At 44.3% G+C, this 17,192-nt stretch overlaps 1 protein-coding gene across 5 annotated transcripts in view; it reads left to right on the top strand.

Annotated features, from left to right (window-relative positions):
- Positions 1–17,192, top strand: part of utrn (utrophin) — a gene marked incomplete at both ends in the record, with an annotated part of 159,242 nt that overhangs the window by 13,662 nt on the left and 128,388 nt on the right. For all 5 annotated transcript variants that reach the window (XM_079290349.1, XM_079290348.1, XM_079290351.1 and 2 more), the window contains 19 exons: positions 31–92; positions 991–1,083; positions 2,052–2,129; positions 3,635–3,727; positions 4,102–4,274; positions 5,000–5,115; positions 5,816–5,982; positions 9,183–9,404; positions 11,716–11,897; positions 12,192–12,342; positions 12,507–12,626; positions 13,189–13,290; positions 13,461–13,568; positions 13,711–13,890; positions 14,403–14,563; positions 14,666–14,789; positions 14,895–14,982; positions 15,644–15,888; positions 16,484–16,652. In XM_079290349.1, coding sequence (XP_079146475.1) covers positions 31–92; positions 991–1,083; positions 2,052–2,129; positions 3,635–3,727; positions 4,102–4,274; positions 5,000–5,115; positions 5,816–5,982; positions 9,183–9,404; positions 11,716–11,897; positions 12,192–12,342; positions 12,507–12,626; positions 13,189–13,290; positions 13,461–13,568; positions 13,711–13,890; positions 14,403–14,563; positions 14,666–14,789; positions 14,895–14,982; positions 15,644–15,888; positions 16,484–16,652 — 2,634 coding nt within the window. The remainder of the gene's footprint in view (positions 1–30; positions 93–990; positions 1,084–2,051; positions 2,130–3,634; positions 3,728–4,101; positions 4,275–4,999; positions 5,116–5,815; positions 5,983–9,182; positions 9,405–11,715; positions 11,898–12,191; positions 12,343–12,506; positions 12,627–13,188; positions 13,291–13,460; positions 13,569–13,710; positions 13,891–14,402; positions 14,564–14,665; positions 14,790–14,894; positions 14,983–15,643; positions 15,889–16,483; positions 16,653–17,192) is intronic.

Genomic DNA, 17,192 nt, shown 5'->3' on the forward strand with positions numbered 1-17,192 from the left:
CTAACAACCCCTCTTCTCTGTCCTCCACAGATGAGCATGATTCAGTACAGAAGAAAACATTCACCAAATGGATAAATGCACAGCTCTCCAAGGTAACGTGAAAGACTTTAACTGCACTGCTTGAAAACAGATTAGAAAACGCAAATGTATTCAAAAAAGAAGCCCATTCAGCTGAGTTGTTTCTTTTTAAAAGAGCTTCATCTGCCTGATATTAAAATAAAAAACTATTTTGAGGGACTGAAACGGTGGGACTACATCAAGGCTATTGCAGCAGGTTAGCTTTGCTGCTAGCAGGGTAGTCGGGTAGTAAACCGTTGAAATGTGAACCTTGCATTGTGTAAATGTTGTTGCTACTGTTCTGTGATTTACTTTCATATTTCTCATTTGAATGTGGTAAAATGAAGCACAAATGTTCAGACCAATGAACTAAGCATTTAGTTGTACTGCACGTCTTAGACCATTACTCTACCCAGCAACAGCTTCCTTCAGAGCGCTAATGGCGTTACGTGTGTGGCCCTGCTTTTCTATCTCATCTTTCTCACAAGCACACCATTCACAGTTGTGTTCAATATGCTTAATAGATTTTATAAACTCTCCAGACCTGCCAAAACTGTCTTTGAAGCTCTTAAATGCTCTCATGCCGTGGTTACCCTCGTCTCTTCAATGCAATTTAATTTCCCATAAATTCTTCACAATAAAAGTCCCACGCTTCTCCATTCCCTCCTGACTTACCTGTTAATAATATCTTGTTGCTCATGTTTCATGTGTATGACCTTCATTGGGTGGATGAACTCCCCATTTTTTATCTTTTTCATTAAAATGCATGTACCGGTACTGTAAATGTTATGCCTCCGGGGTCATTTTAAATATCCTCCTTGAGTGGATTACATTGTTGATTCAAAGTTAAAATCTTAAAGGGAAAATTCTCATCCTTGATTCCGGCACATTGTAGACCCGACCTTTACCAGTTCTGCTGTTTTCTCCTGTCAGACGGGGAAGCCGGCCATCAGTGATATGTTCTCTGACCTGAGGGATGGGAGGAAGCTGCTGGACCTGCTGGAGAGTCTCACTGGCACTGTACTGGTGAGTCTGTGTACATTAAGGTTTGCATTGGTTTATCAATACTTTTTCAAAGGTTTTTTTTGGGGGCATGGGCAGGGTTGTAACTGCTGCATCCACTCAAGTTAGTACAAGCAAAAGCTTTATCTTGACCTTAAATCGAATGCAAACATTAGAGCCACACAGCAGATGTAGTTTGGATGCTCGATTAGAAACGGCTGCATTTAGAGCAGATATTTTGGAAACAATGTACTTTCTCCATTTCATCAACTACAGATGTGTAGTTGTTGATTGTAGTATTGTCTGCTTGTATGCTATTTTAGTTTTTCCTCCACAGAGATTTTGCTCAACAGAAGATTAGCGGGTTAAATTAATACTTTCCCCTCACAAACACAAGCACTATCTTCATTTTTCTCTATGGATGTATGTCGTCAGTGACCAACCAGGTGCTCACGAGCACACATTTTAGCTTTTCTTTTTTTTTATCAGTGTCACCTCAGTGTTGCCCCTTCAACAGCATATCTGCTTTCTAGCACCTGCAGCCACACTTAAGTGCCAACTGTCTCCATGCCGTATATGCAGGCACATGCATGTGCACACGCTATCTCTCTGCTACCACAATACTAATTCTATAATGGGGTGCTAATGAGTGATCGAGTTATGCGGAGACTTAAAAAGGCTTTTCAGCTGGCAGCTGTTCATCCTGCCATTCTTTCCATAAGTTGGCCTGTGGACACTGCTGATAGGGTAATGGCTGTGATTAACGTATGGAGAGAAGCACTCCGCTGAGTGATGGCATTCCTTTTCCTTGCTGGAGCAATGCCTCACATTTTTTCACGAGTGTGAATGAATAAATGTGTCACAGGCTAAATTTTCGAGGAACCGCTTTATGCATCTCTGATGATTTAACGACCGGCCAAAGATTCCTGCGGGCTAATGATAACACTGAAACATGCTGTCACCTGATCAGCGGTGTGTTTCCTGTTCCGCAGACCAAAGAGAGAGGCTCAACCAGAGTGCACGCTCTCAACAACGTCAACAAAGTTCTTCAAGTCCTGCATCAAAACAATGTGAGTATCTGTTGTGTTTCTGCTGGCTATTTTTGTGCTGTCAGCTGCTGTTAACGGATGATTTTAGCCAAACCACGTACATGTGGCTCTTAACCAGGTCAACGAGTCTGCAGGGTTTTATTTTAGCATAGCACAGCCACAAATAAGGAACTATAGTGAACTGTAAACGTACCTGCTGCTGTGTTGTTGAAGTGACAATCCACAAATGCTTTATATGGTACATTTGACATTGTCTCACATGATCATAGATGTGTACATTTCCATCCTGTTTGAATGTGTCATTTTGTCAACACTGAGTATTTTTCTTTCTGCATCGCTCCCTCATCCCTCCTCCTCGCTGTGTGCAATAGTCGGTCTTAATGCCTTCATGGTAGCAGTGGGCGATAACGGGAAGGGCGTGCTCATGGGAAGTCACAGAGGCGAGAGTTTGCATGTAGCCCCTGCTGGTTTCTCGCCTCATACGGTCAGCTGGCAGTGAAGGCCAGAGTTTGCACGAGCCCTTAAAGTCTAATGCCTGGAGAAAAGGAAACAAGGCCTTGGAAGTTTTTGTAAAGAAATAGAAATCATAAAAACACTTATTTAAAGTATAGAAACCAAATTTATGACTGATATGTGCTTTGTTCTCCTTGATGTCATGTTCTTGCTGTTGAAAAACATTCCTCTGCACATTTAGCGTCTTTCTAAAGCTGCATCGAAAGAACTGAAGATGTTCTTGCAGTAATTTATTCCCTCATTGCAGTCATGTGACGAGAGGTTAAAGGTGTGCGATGGAGTGCTGCTGGCTGATTTTGGTTGCTTTATTACAAACTTTTGGGAAAGTTTGAGTTCACAGGGCAATATGTCCCAGTTTAGAAGTTGGGGATAGAAACATGCACACTCGCAGAAGTGTGCATGAAGAACGAACCGCAAGGGACAGTGTGGCAGGATGGAGCTCATTGGGACGAGAGAAGGGTCAGAGGTCAGCTCTGCCGTAGACAGAGAGGTCACTTTTTAGTTTAACCAGACACTTGACCTCATGTTCCACTCTGTGCCTTGATCCTCTCCAAAATATCTCTCTATATAATCAGCCCACACATGGCCTCTCCTCGTAGGATTTGTGTCTAACAAGGCTGCAGACACACTTCAGAGGAAGGGTGTCATTAGGGTTGTATAATCCACTGCGTGGGGGGAAATGCATGGTTCAGAAGTGTTCAGCTGTACCAGTGTGGACACGCATTAAGATTCAAAGCAAGAGTACATGTGCTCCACTTGATGAAGACATTCAGATGTTACTTTGTGTTTTAGGGTTCGTGCTGTAACCAGCTTTATTTTGAAAGGATTTTATGATTACAGCAAACAAAAGATTTTCTCTGAGAAGATTTGATATTGTGTGCAACTGGGTTGGCTTTTCAACTCATCTGCTCAAAAAAACAGGAATCTTTTCGACTTTACAACTAGGACCCAGCTATGTGCCATTGCTTGTCTTATTGGTTGTGTATTTTCAATGAGTGTGTCATTTCTCTCAGGTCGATCTGGTAAACATAGGAGGGACAGATATTGTGGATGGGAACCGCAAGCTGACTTTGGGCCTCATCTGGAGTATTATCCTCCACTGGCAGGTGAGCACACATGTAGACACACACGGGCTGTTCCCTTCTTTCCACCCACATCATGCACGTACACACACACACACACAGGCTCAATTATGTTTGCGCTGACGGTAAACTGCCAATTCACTAATGATCCAGAGGGATTAAAAATACAGATGATGGAAAATCAGCATTGATGTGCACACGTGCGTGTAAGCATGTAAATACGGTATGCTTATCATGCACTGTGATCTTCTCAAACCCTTTCTTATGCCAGTCACATGATGCTCTCATCATGCATCCCCTGGTTAGTAAGGTGATCATTAGAATAATCATCACTTTCCAAGTTTTCACTCCTGTGTCTTCACCCATATTAATGTGTGTGTTTTTCCATGTTTGTGCAGGTGAAAGATATCATGAAGGATATCATGTCCAACCTGCAGCAGACCAACAGTGAGAAGATCCTGCTGAGTTGGGTACGTCAGTGCACCCGCTCTTACCCAGAAGTCAATGTGCTGAACTTCACCACCAGCTGGGCTGACGGCCTGGCTCTCAACGGCATCCTTCATCACTTCAGGTGAGGAGAGATCGTAGATTCTGGGCGTTGCTGGTGCGCAAAACGGGGTCACGTTAACAAACACTTTACTGCAGTGTTCTGATGAAACGGACAATAATGTGAGTGTGTGTGTGTGTGTGTGTGAGAGAGGGCGAGCTTGTGAGGATACCCAGGCTAAGTGGCAGGAGGTCAGGTTGACAGGTCAGCGCCTGCCGGGTGTGTGTACACCGCTTGACTTGCTCTGTTTACGCCTGCCATGCCACTGTTTACACACGCTTTGGTGTATGTGTGTAAGCTGCTGTGTGTGTGTGTGAAAGAAAGAGCGGGAGAAGCGTTAAGGCTGTTTTTCCCGCTTTCTGTAACCCCTTGTCTTTACTAGTGACACACACACACACACACACACACACACACACACAGGCCTGTAAGCAGTGAGAAAGGCCAGTGTTGGTTTAGACCTGGGCCAGGATTTAGGTGGATAACTGAACACACACATTCCACACACGACTGGCCTCAACACAAGGCCCCCCTGCACAACTCAGGGAAGAGTCTTTTCTGTGCGGAGAACAGATTATATGTTCCAAATACTTGTTCCCTCCAACACCACCAGCGCTTTGAGAAATCTACACATTTTTGCGGATATGATGTTTGTGTTTTATGGATTATCTGAGACCGTAACCTTCATTTTGGAAATGTTTACAGTCTCCATGTTGCTGTTCTCTCATCGCCACTGTTCTTTGTGTCTTCAGGCCGAATGCATTCAGCTGGGATCAGGTGGTCAGACTGAGCCCTGTGGAGAGACTGGACCACGCCTTCACTGTAGCCAAAGACCAGCTGGCTATTGAGAGGCTACTGGATGCCGAAGGTACGGCCTTACTGAGCAGCTTTGAACACTGAACCACACTGTACACCAACTGTAATTATTTGGACATGGATAACTGCAGAACGTTTTTATGAAAATGTAAAAAAAATTGGTTACAAAAGAAAAGGCACCTACCAACTACCTTTTATAGTACTCTCAAAGATTAGCTGGATGTGGAATGACTTATATTTCACTGTCCAAAATTCCCACATATTACAACATGGCCTGTGTTCATGGAGCCTGCCTTCATGTCCTGCCAGCAGTTGGATATGCTCACGGTGGAGCAAATACCGAGGTGTTGTCTTTGGCTCAAGGTTTGTTAAGAAGCTGCGTTTGTGCAGAACGTTTTTTACAGTTCATGGCGCACCCGAAGCGTGAGCTGTCTATTTTCAGACACTTCTTGTTATGTCATGACCGAGAGGTAGTCACACTTGACCTGTGTCAAAGCCTTGTTTAATTAGCACAACTTGCCTCGACCTGCCTTTTTCCCTCCCCCCTCCCCCCTCCCCTCCCATCTAATCTCCTGCCGTCACCCTTAACCATTATCTCTCTTCATCGACCATGCTGCTTTTCTCCACATGCAATTTTCACCTCTCTATCCCCCACTCTCCTCCTCCTCCTGCATCTCCTGCTTAATTTCTATCTCTGACCTTTCTGCCTTTACATCCACCTCCCTCCCACCATCTTGCCCGCTCTCTCTCAGACGTGGCAGTGCAGCTACCGGATAAGAAGTCCATCATCATGTACGTAACATCGCTGTTCGCCGTGCTGCCCAAAGACGTGAGCATGGAGGCTATCAGAGAAGTGGAGACCCTCCCGCGCAAATACAAAGTGGAGTCTGAGGACTCGGGTCCAGGCCTCAGTGCTCAGGTAAAACGCACAACACGGCATGTTTGTACTTCATGTGATATGATACAGGAGGGTACGATATCAGCATGCAAAAAGCACCAACAGCTGAGGCTCCATACCGACGGGAAAGTCACCGTACTATTCTCACAACCTTTTAAGCTGCTGAGTCCATGGCGACATCTGTTTTTCAAGGAATCCAAGGTGCTCTTTCATGTGCAAACTTTCAAAATCCACAGCTGGTAACCAGCAATGTAGACAAAAGCACATCAAGTCCAAACCTCTGGAATTTACAACTGGAATTTAAAAAAAAAAAGCAGTTCAGAACTGGTTCTCGATACACGAACCCAGGTCAATCAAATACGCTTGTAAAAGCCCCGCTTGCGAACATTGAAGCGTTTACGTGCCTTAAAAAAGGCGGTTGCTCACAAGTGGCTAAAGGAGATTACTGAACGTCAACACGCCGAACACGAGTCCACCTTTCGCTGAGGGGGGGCTGACGTCATGCGACCACAGTATAGTTCGTTATTATAGCCCTACGTCTTTTTGCTTCTGCTGATTGCATTCATGCCTAAAATAAATCATAGAAGTGTTTATTTGTTAAGATTATCATAATCACACGCGTGTTTGCCTCAGAGCTTATTTTCAAGAAGTCAATGGGCTAGTTCATCAGGGAGCTAGGCTAACCTCACTGTCACGTTGAAGCAAACAGTCGAACATCTGACTTTATTGGACTTGAATATTTGGATTTATGTTCTGCAAATGCCAAGATGTAGTATAAGATGTATTGCAAATACTGTGCTGGACTGTAAATATTTGGTTCATAGGACGTACCTTTTTGTAAACAGCACAGTGGATGTCCCACCCCAAGCTGTTTATGATCATTTTGTGTATGGATACACCCCTCAGGAAATATACACAACAGTGTGCTGTCTCTTTAATCCCCATGGTTCGGTTATTTCAAGAGTGACACAGTGCTCCCCAGTGTCTGACCCCCCCCCCCCCCCCCTTGTCTGTGGCCCCCTGGTAACAAAAAAAACAACCAACAACTGAAAAGCTGAAGGGGCAAAAAAAAAAAAATGTAACCCATAACTGCTTCAACCTTTATTGCTGTGTTGTGTTTCTGATAACATTCAGTTTGAAGGCCACATACGCCGTTATGTGCAAGCGTAAAAGGAATATTGTGACGTGTCTCATTGTGTGTGTTGCCAGATAGAGGGAGTCGCCCCCACCCAGAAAAAAAAAAAGCCATCTCCTTCATTCTCTCCAGCACCGCTCATGAAAAGCACAGCAGGCGGAGGCAAATAGGGAGCAGAGCCATGACTCACCCCTCTGACATTAGCCAACAGACCGAACTGCATGCTGCTGGAAACACAGAGCTGTAAAAAAAGGGGGGGGGGGGAGGAAATGAGGGAATAAATTGGGGAGAATGGGAGTGTGTGCAGAGAGTTGACAGGGAAGGTTATTGGAGCATTAAATATGCCTGCGTGCTGGTGGGCAGGTGGCTTTACATGCACACACCGACACTGTTCAATGTTTAACATCTGTGAGCATTTCAGGGTGTCTTATTTCTACACCTTGATTCAGTTGGACTTTCCTGCCGTTTGACTAACTTGTGATGAGTAGCTACAGCAGATCAAACTGCAGCCCTGTATGGATACATCCCTGGTTTGGCTGTTTCAGAGTTTTTTTTTTTTTTTTTTGTCAGAAGTCAGAAAATCCCAGAAACCACCTCTTAGGTTTTTATTACCCGTGGGCACATACTTCACACGTCCTGGAACGAGTGCTGGAAAAGTCTCTTTTTAAAATAGTGTCCTGATTGGTCCGACAAGGGGTTTACTTTCCTGGCAAAGTTCCTCTCTCCATAGGAAGTGATGCGTAATGCAGCTGGTAAGTGAGCGAGTGGAGGGAAGAAAATAAAGGCTCTTTGTTTCTCATAACTGTGTTTTGTTCTGGTAATTGTGTTTTTGATGTTCATGCTACTGGATCGTGCTGTTTCTGTGGAGCTCTTCATCTTCAAGTGTTTTCAATGTTGACAGCTTGCGATCAAACACAAACTTTACGTACGCATGATTGCATGCTCCAGAACCACAACTGCAAGCGTGATGAGTGCAGAGATTGAGTTGAGCAAATCATCTGGTGATAATAAAGTGTTCTGTTGAGCCAGACCACAGCTATTTTACAGCCATTCAAGTCAATAAATCAAGCAGTAAATCAGGCGGCAGTTTTTTCTCTCTCTCCTCTCTCCTCTCTCTCCCCCCCCTCCCCCTCGTCTTTCCGTCTAACGTTGTTACTGATGTATCTGCCTCCACCGGTCTAACATAAGGACTTACAGTATTTTTGTGACTTTACACCAAAATATCTGAAAGGTCATCAAATATTTTCAGCAGCTGACCTTTTTCTGAGTTCGCTGCACAGACGTTACTTTTGTGTGATTTCCGCCTGTTGAACAAAGGTCCATTTGACTCGTTACTGGACCGGTCTCTCCACAGCCATTAGCATTTCTGTCATCTTTGACTTGGCACGGCTCCGGCTGCAAAGATTTTATCTCCTGTTCATTTCAGCTCCAGACCGATTTGTTGAACTTTTTTTCCAACTTTCCTTCAGAAAATGGAAACCTGGAATAATTTGTTTATAATTTAGTGAGACTGTGTTGAAGGTATTAATGAACTGCCTCTTTTTTTATGGTGTTAGAAATGTATTCCGGGAAGTTGTTATTGAAGGACACTGCACTGATAAGACAACTGTCATTACACAACAAAGCTTCTTTCCACTTGCATCTAAGTTTTGTTTCATTTCAAACACGCTTTCCCTCTTGTTCTTAAAGCCGTTTCTCCTGCACCGTTTATATCTGACTGTACACTCAACTTTAACCGGGACAAACTTGCTGCTATTCCTAGAATGAGCATTGCCCTGCCCAGTGTTGAAAGGGCTCCTCTAAGCATCCTATAATAGGCCTGCAGTTGTTTTGTTTTTTTCTTAACTTAGAGGGGCAGGTTGCTCTGCGTGCTCCAGAGCAACACTGGCCCCTCCTAGATGTCTGGCTCTATTTTAAAACTTACCAACTAATGTGCTCGGATGAAAAGACAAATGGAGGTTTTGACCTAAAGTAATTACTTTTACGATTATACCGTTCCTATTCTCACAGTAATGAGAATCCCAGATGTTTAAAATATGGTCGACCGGTGCCCTCATCCCCGCCTCATGTCTTACAGAATGTGCAGATGGAGGAAGCAGGCAGCAGCCCCCGGCCGGAGACCCCCAGCACCCTGACGGAGACAGAGGGGGAGATGGAGGGCAGCCTGCTGGAAGTGGACCTGGACAGCTACCAGACCACGCTGGAGGAGGTCCTCACCTGGCTGCTGTTGGCCGAGGATGCCCTGCATACTCAGGAGGAGGTGTCGGACGATGTGGAAGAAGTCAAGGAGCAGTTTCACACGCACGAGGTAGGAGGAGACCCGCTGGCTGGCTTAGGGCTTGCAGAGATGTAAACACGCTTGCACATGTAGACAGGACTCGGATACATTGACGCAACCAAATAAATACATAAATAACACTGTTGTTTGCACCTCTAACACTGTCAAAAAAGTGACAAAGTGATACATTATGCGGTGCTTCTCAAAGGTGAATATATGAAAAGTCCATAACTGTCTAAATGGACTCATATTTCAGTTTAGAATGAAACATTTTAATGTTTTTAAGACAAATGATGACACATTTGTCTTATCTTATCTTAATCACCAGTTTTTTTTGTCTAAGAACTGTCATTCTCCATTGCTGAGCCTGCATATCGTGTCCCAGAGATAAAGCCCTCCCACAACCAGCAGTACATGCTCCGTACATGTTGGGAATGCCAGGAATTCTGCTGTGAACAGTGGCGCACAGCACCCCACGGTGCCCTGGCACAGACCTCGCTTGCTTGCCTGAGAAGGCGTAGCTGCAGGGTTTGTGTCTGTGCATGTGTGTAAAGGGGCTTTGGCTGGATTCCCTTTGGCTGCAATGTGAATATTTGTGAAGTCTGATGTCTGGAATCCAGGTCAAAGCTGAAAGCCGGTAGTGAGACTGAGCAACAAGACCCAAAGCCTCTTTAACAGCCAGGCTTCTCAGGAGGCCGAAAACAAATGAATCCAGTTTGTTTCGGCCTTGTTGTTCACATACGTACTCCCAACTTCTCCAGCAAAGCCTGATCAAAAACAATGTGCTCTGAGGTGCAGTCAAAAATGCTTACTCATCCAGAGAGCACACGGAAAACCGACAACTCAATTCATTAAGGCAAGGCAAGGCAAGTTTATTTCAACAACAAGGTAATTCAAAGTGCTTCACATAAAACCATTAAAAGCATCAAAACACAAGGCAAAAGAAAAGGAGATTTAAAAGCAATTAAGAACAGTGTAAGAAATAAAATACAGTAGTAAAATGCAGAAATGCAGGAAATTGATTGATATATTAATTGAATGTGGTTCAATTAAAGGCCGCAGCAAACAGAAAGGTCTTCAATCTTGATTTAAATGAGCTGAGGGTCTCAGCAGACCTGCAGCTTTCTGGGACTTTGTTCCAGATATGTGGAGCAGAAAAACTGAACGCTGCTTCTCCATGTTTAGTTCTGACTCTGGGAACAGAAAGTAGACCGGTCCCAGACGACCTGAGGGGTCGGGATGGTTCGTAAGGTAGCAGCAGATCAGAGATGTAGTTTGGCCCTAAACCATTCAGTGCTTTGTAAACCAACAGCAGGATTTTAAAGTCAATTCTTTGTTGGACAGGAAGCCAGTGCAAAGACATCAGAACTGGAGTGATGTGATCCACCCTCCTGGTCTTAGTGAGGACTCGAGCTGCAGCGTTCTGAATCAGCTGCAGCTTTCTGACGGACTTTTTACAGAGACCTGTAAACACACCGTTACAGTAGTCCAGTCTGCTGAAGATAAATGCGTGGACAAGTTTTTCCAAATCCTGTTGAGACATAAGTCCTCTAATCCTTGATATATTCTTCAGGTGATAGTAGGCTGATTTTGTAATTGTCTTGATATGGCTGTTCAGGTTGAGGTCTGAATCCATAACTACACCTAGATGTCTGGCTTGGTTTGTGGGTTTTAACATCAGTGACTGAAGCTGAGCGGTGATTTTCAATTGTTCGTCCTTGGTACCGAAAACAATTACTTCTGTTTTGTCTTTGTTTAATTGAAGACAATTCTGGCACATCCAGTTGTTGGTTTGTTCAATGCAGTTACCCAGCCCTTGTATGGGATTATAGTCCCCTGGTGACATAGTTATGTAGATTTGTGTGTCGTTAGGCTTCATATTGCTCACAACAGGGACCAGCAAAAAGCAGCTCCTCTAAGCAGCTGAGAAGCAACTTAACTCCTTCAAAGTTGCTCTTGTTTTCCGTCTTGAAGCATTTCTCCTCCCTCTTTTGTTTTGTAATTGGCCTCAGTTGGCTGCTTGACAGGCTCTGCTCTTCAGTTTGTGCTCGCAGGCTTGTCTGACTGTTGCTACAGCAACACTCGTTAATGCGAGGGTGCAGAGGTGATACCCGGTGCTTCTGCGGGGCATTATTAAGTGTTGTACCTAGTGAAGCTCGAGGTAAGGGGTTGGCAGAGGCACGCATCCAGGTTTTAGTATGTGGGCAGCACATTGTCAGCAGGCTGCCCCCGGTTATATAAGCAATGTTAGGTCTCCATGTTCGACTGAATCTGCATAATTCTAAGGGTATGAAGTAAAACATGATTTTACCGTAACTCTTTACTTCTCCTCATCTAAAAGGCCTTCATGATGGAGTTGACAGCGCACCAGAGCAGTGTGGGTAATGTGCTCCAAGCGGGTAACCAACTGATTGCCCAGGGCAATCTGACAGACGAGGAAGAAGAGGAAATCCGGGAGCAGATGTGCCTCCTCAACTCCCGCTGGGAGAGCCTCCGAGTGGCCAGCATGGACCGCCAGGCCAGGTCGATACACACACATGTACACATGCTTTAGTCCTATAGAGCTGTTGCAATACATTTCATTGCAAATATCACGGGATTTCTTTTACTTTATTGCGTCGGAAACCAGCAAGGTTGAGCCGAGTGCTTGTAAAAAATATTCTCGATTATTTCTCACCCAAACATTCAAAGCTCCAAAATTGTATCCACACAGCCTTAGAAACCAGTTGGCTGTCGTTGTATTTTCTAAGATTATTAAACGGATAACTTTCATGTCCTTTCTTCCTCACTGTCTGTGCTGACTCTGTCCCTCCCCAGGCTCCATGAAGTCCTGATGGATCTTCAGCAGCAGCAGTTACAGCAGCTTTCTGATTGGCTGTCGCGAACAGAGGAGCGAATCAAAAAGATAGAGACTGAACCCGCAGCTAAAGACCTGGAGCTCTACAAAGAACAGATAGAACAGCACAAAGTAAATATTCCCATTCAAGTGTTTTTGATTGACCATGGACAAGTAGAGCATGAATGCATGAGTCATTCACTGTGTGCCACTATAAAGCTCACTGGCTTCTCTGCCAGCTCTGTTAATGGGTAATATGCCACCGTGCTGAATTCACTATTTGCGTTTCTGTTCAGGAGCTTCAGAACGACCTGGAGGCGGAGCAGGTGAAGGTCAACTCGCTAACGCACATGGTGGTGGTCGTAGATGAGAACAGTGGGGAGAGTGCCACCGCTGCCCTGGAGGAGCAGCTACAAGTGAGTTATCAGACGTCTTGGTGAATTTGTCATATATATATATATATATATATATATATATATATATATATATATATATATATATATATATATATATATATATATATATATATATATATATATAATGATATCCTCCTTTTTGTTTTTAGAACTTCATCTACAAAAGCTGACCACACATTTTCTATAGATTGCCAGGCTGTATTAAGTGTATCTACCCGAAAAATGATATTTTGATAATTGATTCATCTTTTAAGTAATTTTTCATGAAAAACTGGCTCTCAAATATGGAGATTTCCTGCTGTTTTGTATCTTAATAAACTCAATGCCTTTGGGTTTGCTCTGGCAAAGCAAGACATTTGAGGACATCGCTGAATGGACATTTTTCACTATTTTGTTGACCAATTGATTCATCGAGAAAATAATCAACAAATGAATCGACAGTGAAAGTAAAAGTTAAATGCAGCCCTAATTATATGTACCGGTATTAAACTTTTTCCTCTCCTTTACATTGTGTTTCTCTGAACATCCGTGTGTTAATGTTTCTCTTTATCCTGCTTTCAAGTCTTTGGGTGAGCGCTGGGCGGCTGTGTGTCGCTGGACAGAGGAGAGGTGGCACAAGCTGCAGGAAGTCTTCATGGTGTGGCAGCAGCTTCTATCAGACCAGGTTGGACATGCAGCACGCTCTCCCTACTGCGTACACAAACATGCACACTGTCTTCTTTTCCCCGATCGCCGAATTCAGAACTCCAAATGTGTTACATGTCAACGAGGCTCCAGGACACCAATGCTCTCTTTTTTTTTGAAGTGAATACTATTTTCTCGCCTCCTCTGTAGAGTTTGTTTCTAGCGTGGTTGGCAGAAAAAGAGGAGGCCTTGAGCGAAGTACAGACCAGCAACTTTAAGGACCCGAGTGAAATGAATACCAATGTGCGCCGATTAGCAGTAAGTAGTCTGCCAAGTCTTGCCATGCTGCTGCTGCTGCTGCTGCAGATACTTTAACAAACGAACCACCTCTAGTTTGTGAACTTTAGCAGTAAGGTCTCTGTGTTTAGCCATTGATTTTGTTTGTGATTCAATTCTGTAGATTTTAAAGGAAGACATGGAAAATAAGAGGAGGACTCTTGACCAGCTCTCTGATGCAGGACAGGATGTGATATCGCTACTGCAGAGCCCTGAGGCGGGAGCCGAGATTGAGACAAACACAGAGGAGCTGGCACATCGATGGGACAACCTAGTGCAGAAGCTGGAGGACTGCTCCTTCCAGGTGTGTGTGTGTGTGTGTGTGTGTGTGTGCTTTTTCATCCTTTATACCTGAGCTAATAGAGATATTATGTATTTCTGTAACTGGAGCCACTTACTAAAGATAACTCAACCTACTTTGTATGAAGAGACTTTTGCTCCGCCTGGACAGTGAGAATGTGTTGATTTGGCCTTTCTGGGTCTTGGAAAAACAAAAAGGGGAAGTAAGATGGGTGGAAGTTCATTGGATGTTCATTGAAGACAAAGAAGTCTGTTTAAGTAAAGTAATGAACAATAAATGACCAAAACCACTGTTATGGTTGTAAAATTTTAACTAAGTCAGAACAACATTCAAGAGTGCAAAATGTTGTTTATTTCTGATTTATGTCACTGCTGTACATTGTTATTGAGTGTATAGAATAAGTTTACAGTTAAATTGCACCGTGAATGAATTTGGTCACAGCCTGATTGGTTCTGACTTGCTGAGCGTGGTTGATTTCTGTCCCATTCTCACTGTTGCTCTGTCTCCCTGCTAAGGTAATGGAAGCCGTGACGGATGCTGGGATGACTCCGGTGGAGGAGGAGCAGGTCGTCGTGGATGCAGTTGCTGCTGCTGCTTCTATTGCTGACCAGGAGTTGGCCCCACCTGCTCCCCCGAAGAAACGACTGGTGGAGACCGATGCAGAAGTCAGACAATTGTAAGAACTGGGACAGTTCTGGGACGTGTACTGTACACACTAGGCCTCCTTTTCTCAGAAAAGCGTAAGAATTAAAGACGCATTGTGTTTTGGGTTCTGCAGGTTTGAAAATAAGCTTTCTGGTGTCCTGAGCTGGATTCAAACATGGAAGACGTCCACTCAGGTGCTGGCCTCCACGCACCCCGACACTACGTCTGACACACCAGACCTGCAGGAGACGCTGAAGGTAAACCTGCGGTTGATACGGCTTAAGAACAAACAATTCCAACTTAAAGTCTGTGCACGTGTTTCTAAAATCACACTGTAAATATGTGTTGCCCAATCGCTGCAGGGTTTAGAGTTGGACTTCAATGCAAAGGAAGCCACAGTCAGTCAAGTGATCCAGGAGGGACGGGTCTTGATGGACCAGCTGGAGAGAGGTATGATTTCCTTGCTCACTCACCACACAAAACAATCCAAGTTTTGTCACGTTCCAAGATAGCTGCTCGTATTTCTTGTTGCTCAGAGGCTCACGACTAGTGACATTTTTATTTTTTATTTTTCTCTGTGTATGTCATTTATTGACCCTAGGGTCACATTGTGTTTTTTATGCTTTTAAATGTCTGCTCTGTTCAGCACTTTGTGATGTTATGTCTCTGAAAAGCGCTCTATAAATAAAATTCATTCATTCATTCTACCGGAGATCTCATGAGACGTAACTACTTTTCCACAGCTGGTTGGTATTTTTCTGGGTATTTACAAGCTTACGTTTTTTTTACACAATTGTGTTTTTGTGGACAGAGTAGTAAAATCTGTCAGCCTGGTGGGTTGCTGACTTCATATAACTGCTCAATGAAATGAAGAGGCGCTCGGGTGTTTACACTCTTCTGGAGGCAGTGAGGGGTAGTGGAGTACGTTTGTCAAACACTGAACTTTCCACAAAACAGAACTCATTTTCTGACCTCGTGTCTGCTTTTTACTCTTGCTGGGGTCTCTTACTCACACCAAAAACTCAGGCTGTGACAGACTAAATGATGTGAAAATCCACTTAGTCGACTTAATTAGTTGTTCAGTACATTTGGCTTCTCTCTTTCTCCGCAGAGGGAGTGTGTGTGGACTCAGTGAGGGCGGACATAGACCTGACCCAAACTGAGTGGGATGTGTGTGCGAGGGAGCTGCAGGCAGCCCGCGATCGAGTTCACACTCAAAGCCGTGTCAGGGCGCTGTCTGCAGAGCTGGCAGACCTGGACCGAGCCCTCGAGGAGCAGGATCGGTGGCTGGACTCAACTTCGGCTGGAGAAAAGTGTGACGAGGCTGAGCTCAGAAGCCTGAGCGGAGGATGTCAGGTAAGAGTCATTGTGCCCTGATCTCTTTAGTGTGAGTTTAATCTTTAATATCACCTCCAGCCCTTTCCTCAGGCCTCTTACATTCAGCTCATGCTGGCATCTCATAAACACTTCAGTTTTCGCAGCAGAGATGAGACTCTTTAACAGACGGAGTGCTTCAAATGTTTGCAAAGTCAGTAAAGGGTGTACAGATTCAGATAAAACCCTTCATCACACTGTCCTGAAGTGTGGAGTTGAGAATATTTAATTTGAGACTAATTCACTTTGAGCAGGGAGGGAAAACCTGTCAGTGTAAAGCACGACTTCATCCTGTAACTTCTGAATTTATCCCCAGAATAACTTATTGTGTCTGTTGCAGGTTTCCTCTTCTTTTTTATACAGAGAAAAGATTATTTCTTTAAGATGACACTGATGATTCTTAATGGCACGAAATAAATCAGATGCAAGGAAAAGACTCGCTGAAACATAAACTTTCCATCTTCATTATTAAAGAAGAAGTCAAGAGAATATACTTGTATTGAGCCACGTTTACAACATTTCCCTTCTGAATTATCATTGAACAATTCTCTTGCGTCTTCCCTCTTGTGTTCTTCAGGCCCGACTTGTCCAGGTCACTGCCGCGAGTCCCCGACTGGAGCAGCTTTCTGCAGAGGCGGGGTCCCTCGGAGCCATGCCCTCTCTGAAAGACACCATGGTGGTGGTATCGGCACATCACGCCTCCACCCTGCAGCGGCTACAGAGCAGAGAGCAAGAAGTCAACAAAGGTACTGATCTTTCAAAATGGGTGCAGAGGGGAACCCGTTTCAAAACTCTGAGGCGGTTTAGCGGTATAAACAGGATGTGCTTTTCACGAGGCCTTGACAGCCTTGAGGCATCCTCTTATTTCAGAGAGCTGCAGTACAGGAGATTTAAGCCTTCCTTAAAACAAAGACCCATTTCTCTTTCCTTGCTCTTGGCTCAAAGCTTTCAGGTTCATAGGGAGACGGAAAGAGCGATGGCTAAGATCAGCAGAGCTCAGTCCCACAGGGGTTGTGTAAATTTGACATCGGCTTTTATATGAATCTGTGGACAGCCACAAGTAATGATGTCCTTATATGGCCTCCAAAAGCTCACTGGAAGCGCGTGTGTATACGCGAGCGATCGAGTGTAAGATCATCCCTCCGTGCCAGCTCCATCTCTCTACCTGAGGACGGGACTTGGACCTGGAGCAGTCCTGAAAATCAGTCACTGTTTTAACCCTGGAATTTACATCCACTCCTATTGGCCAAAAAGTGAGTCCGTAAATAGAGACTTGAATGATCCCC

This window comes from Melanostigma gelatinosum (assembly GCF_949748355.1).
Source record: "Melanostigma gelatinosum genome assembly, chromosome: 19".
Classification (NCBI taxonomy): Eukaryota; Metazoa; Chordata; class Actinopteri; order Perciformes; family Zoarcidae; genus Melanostigma; species Melanostigma gelatinosum.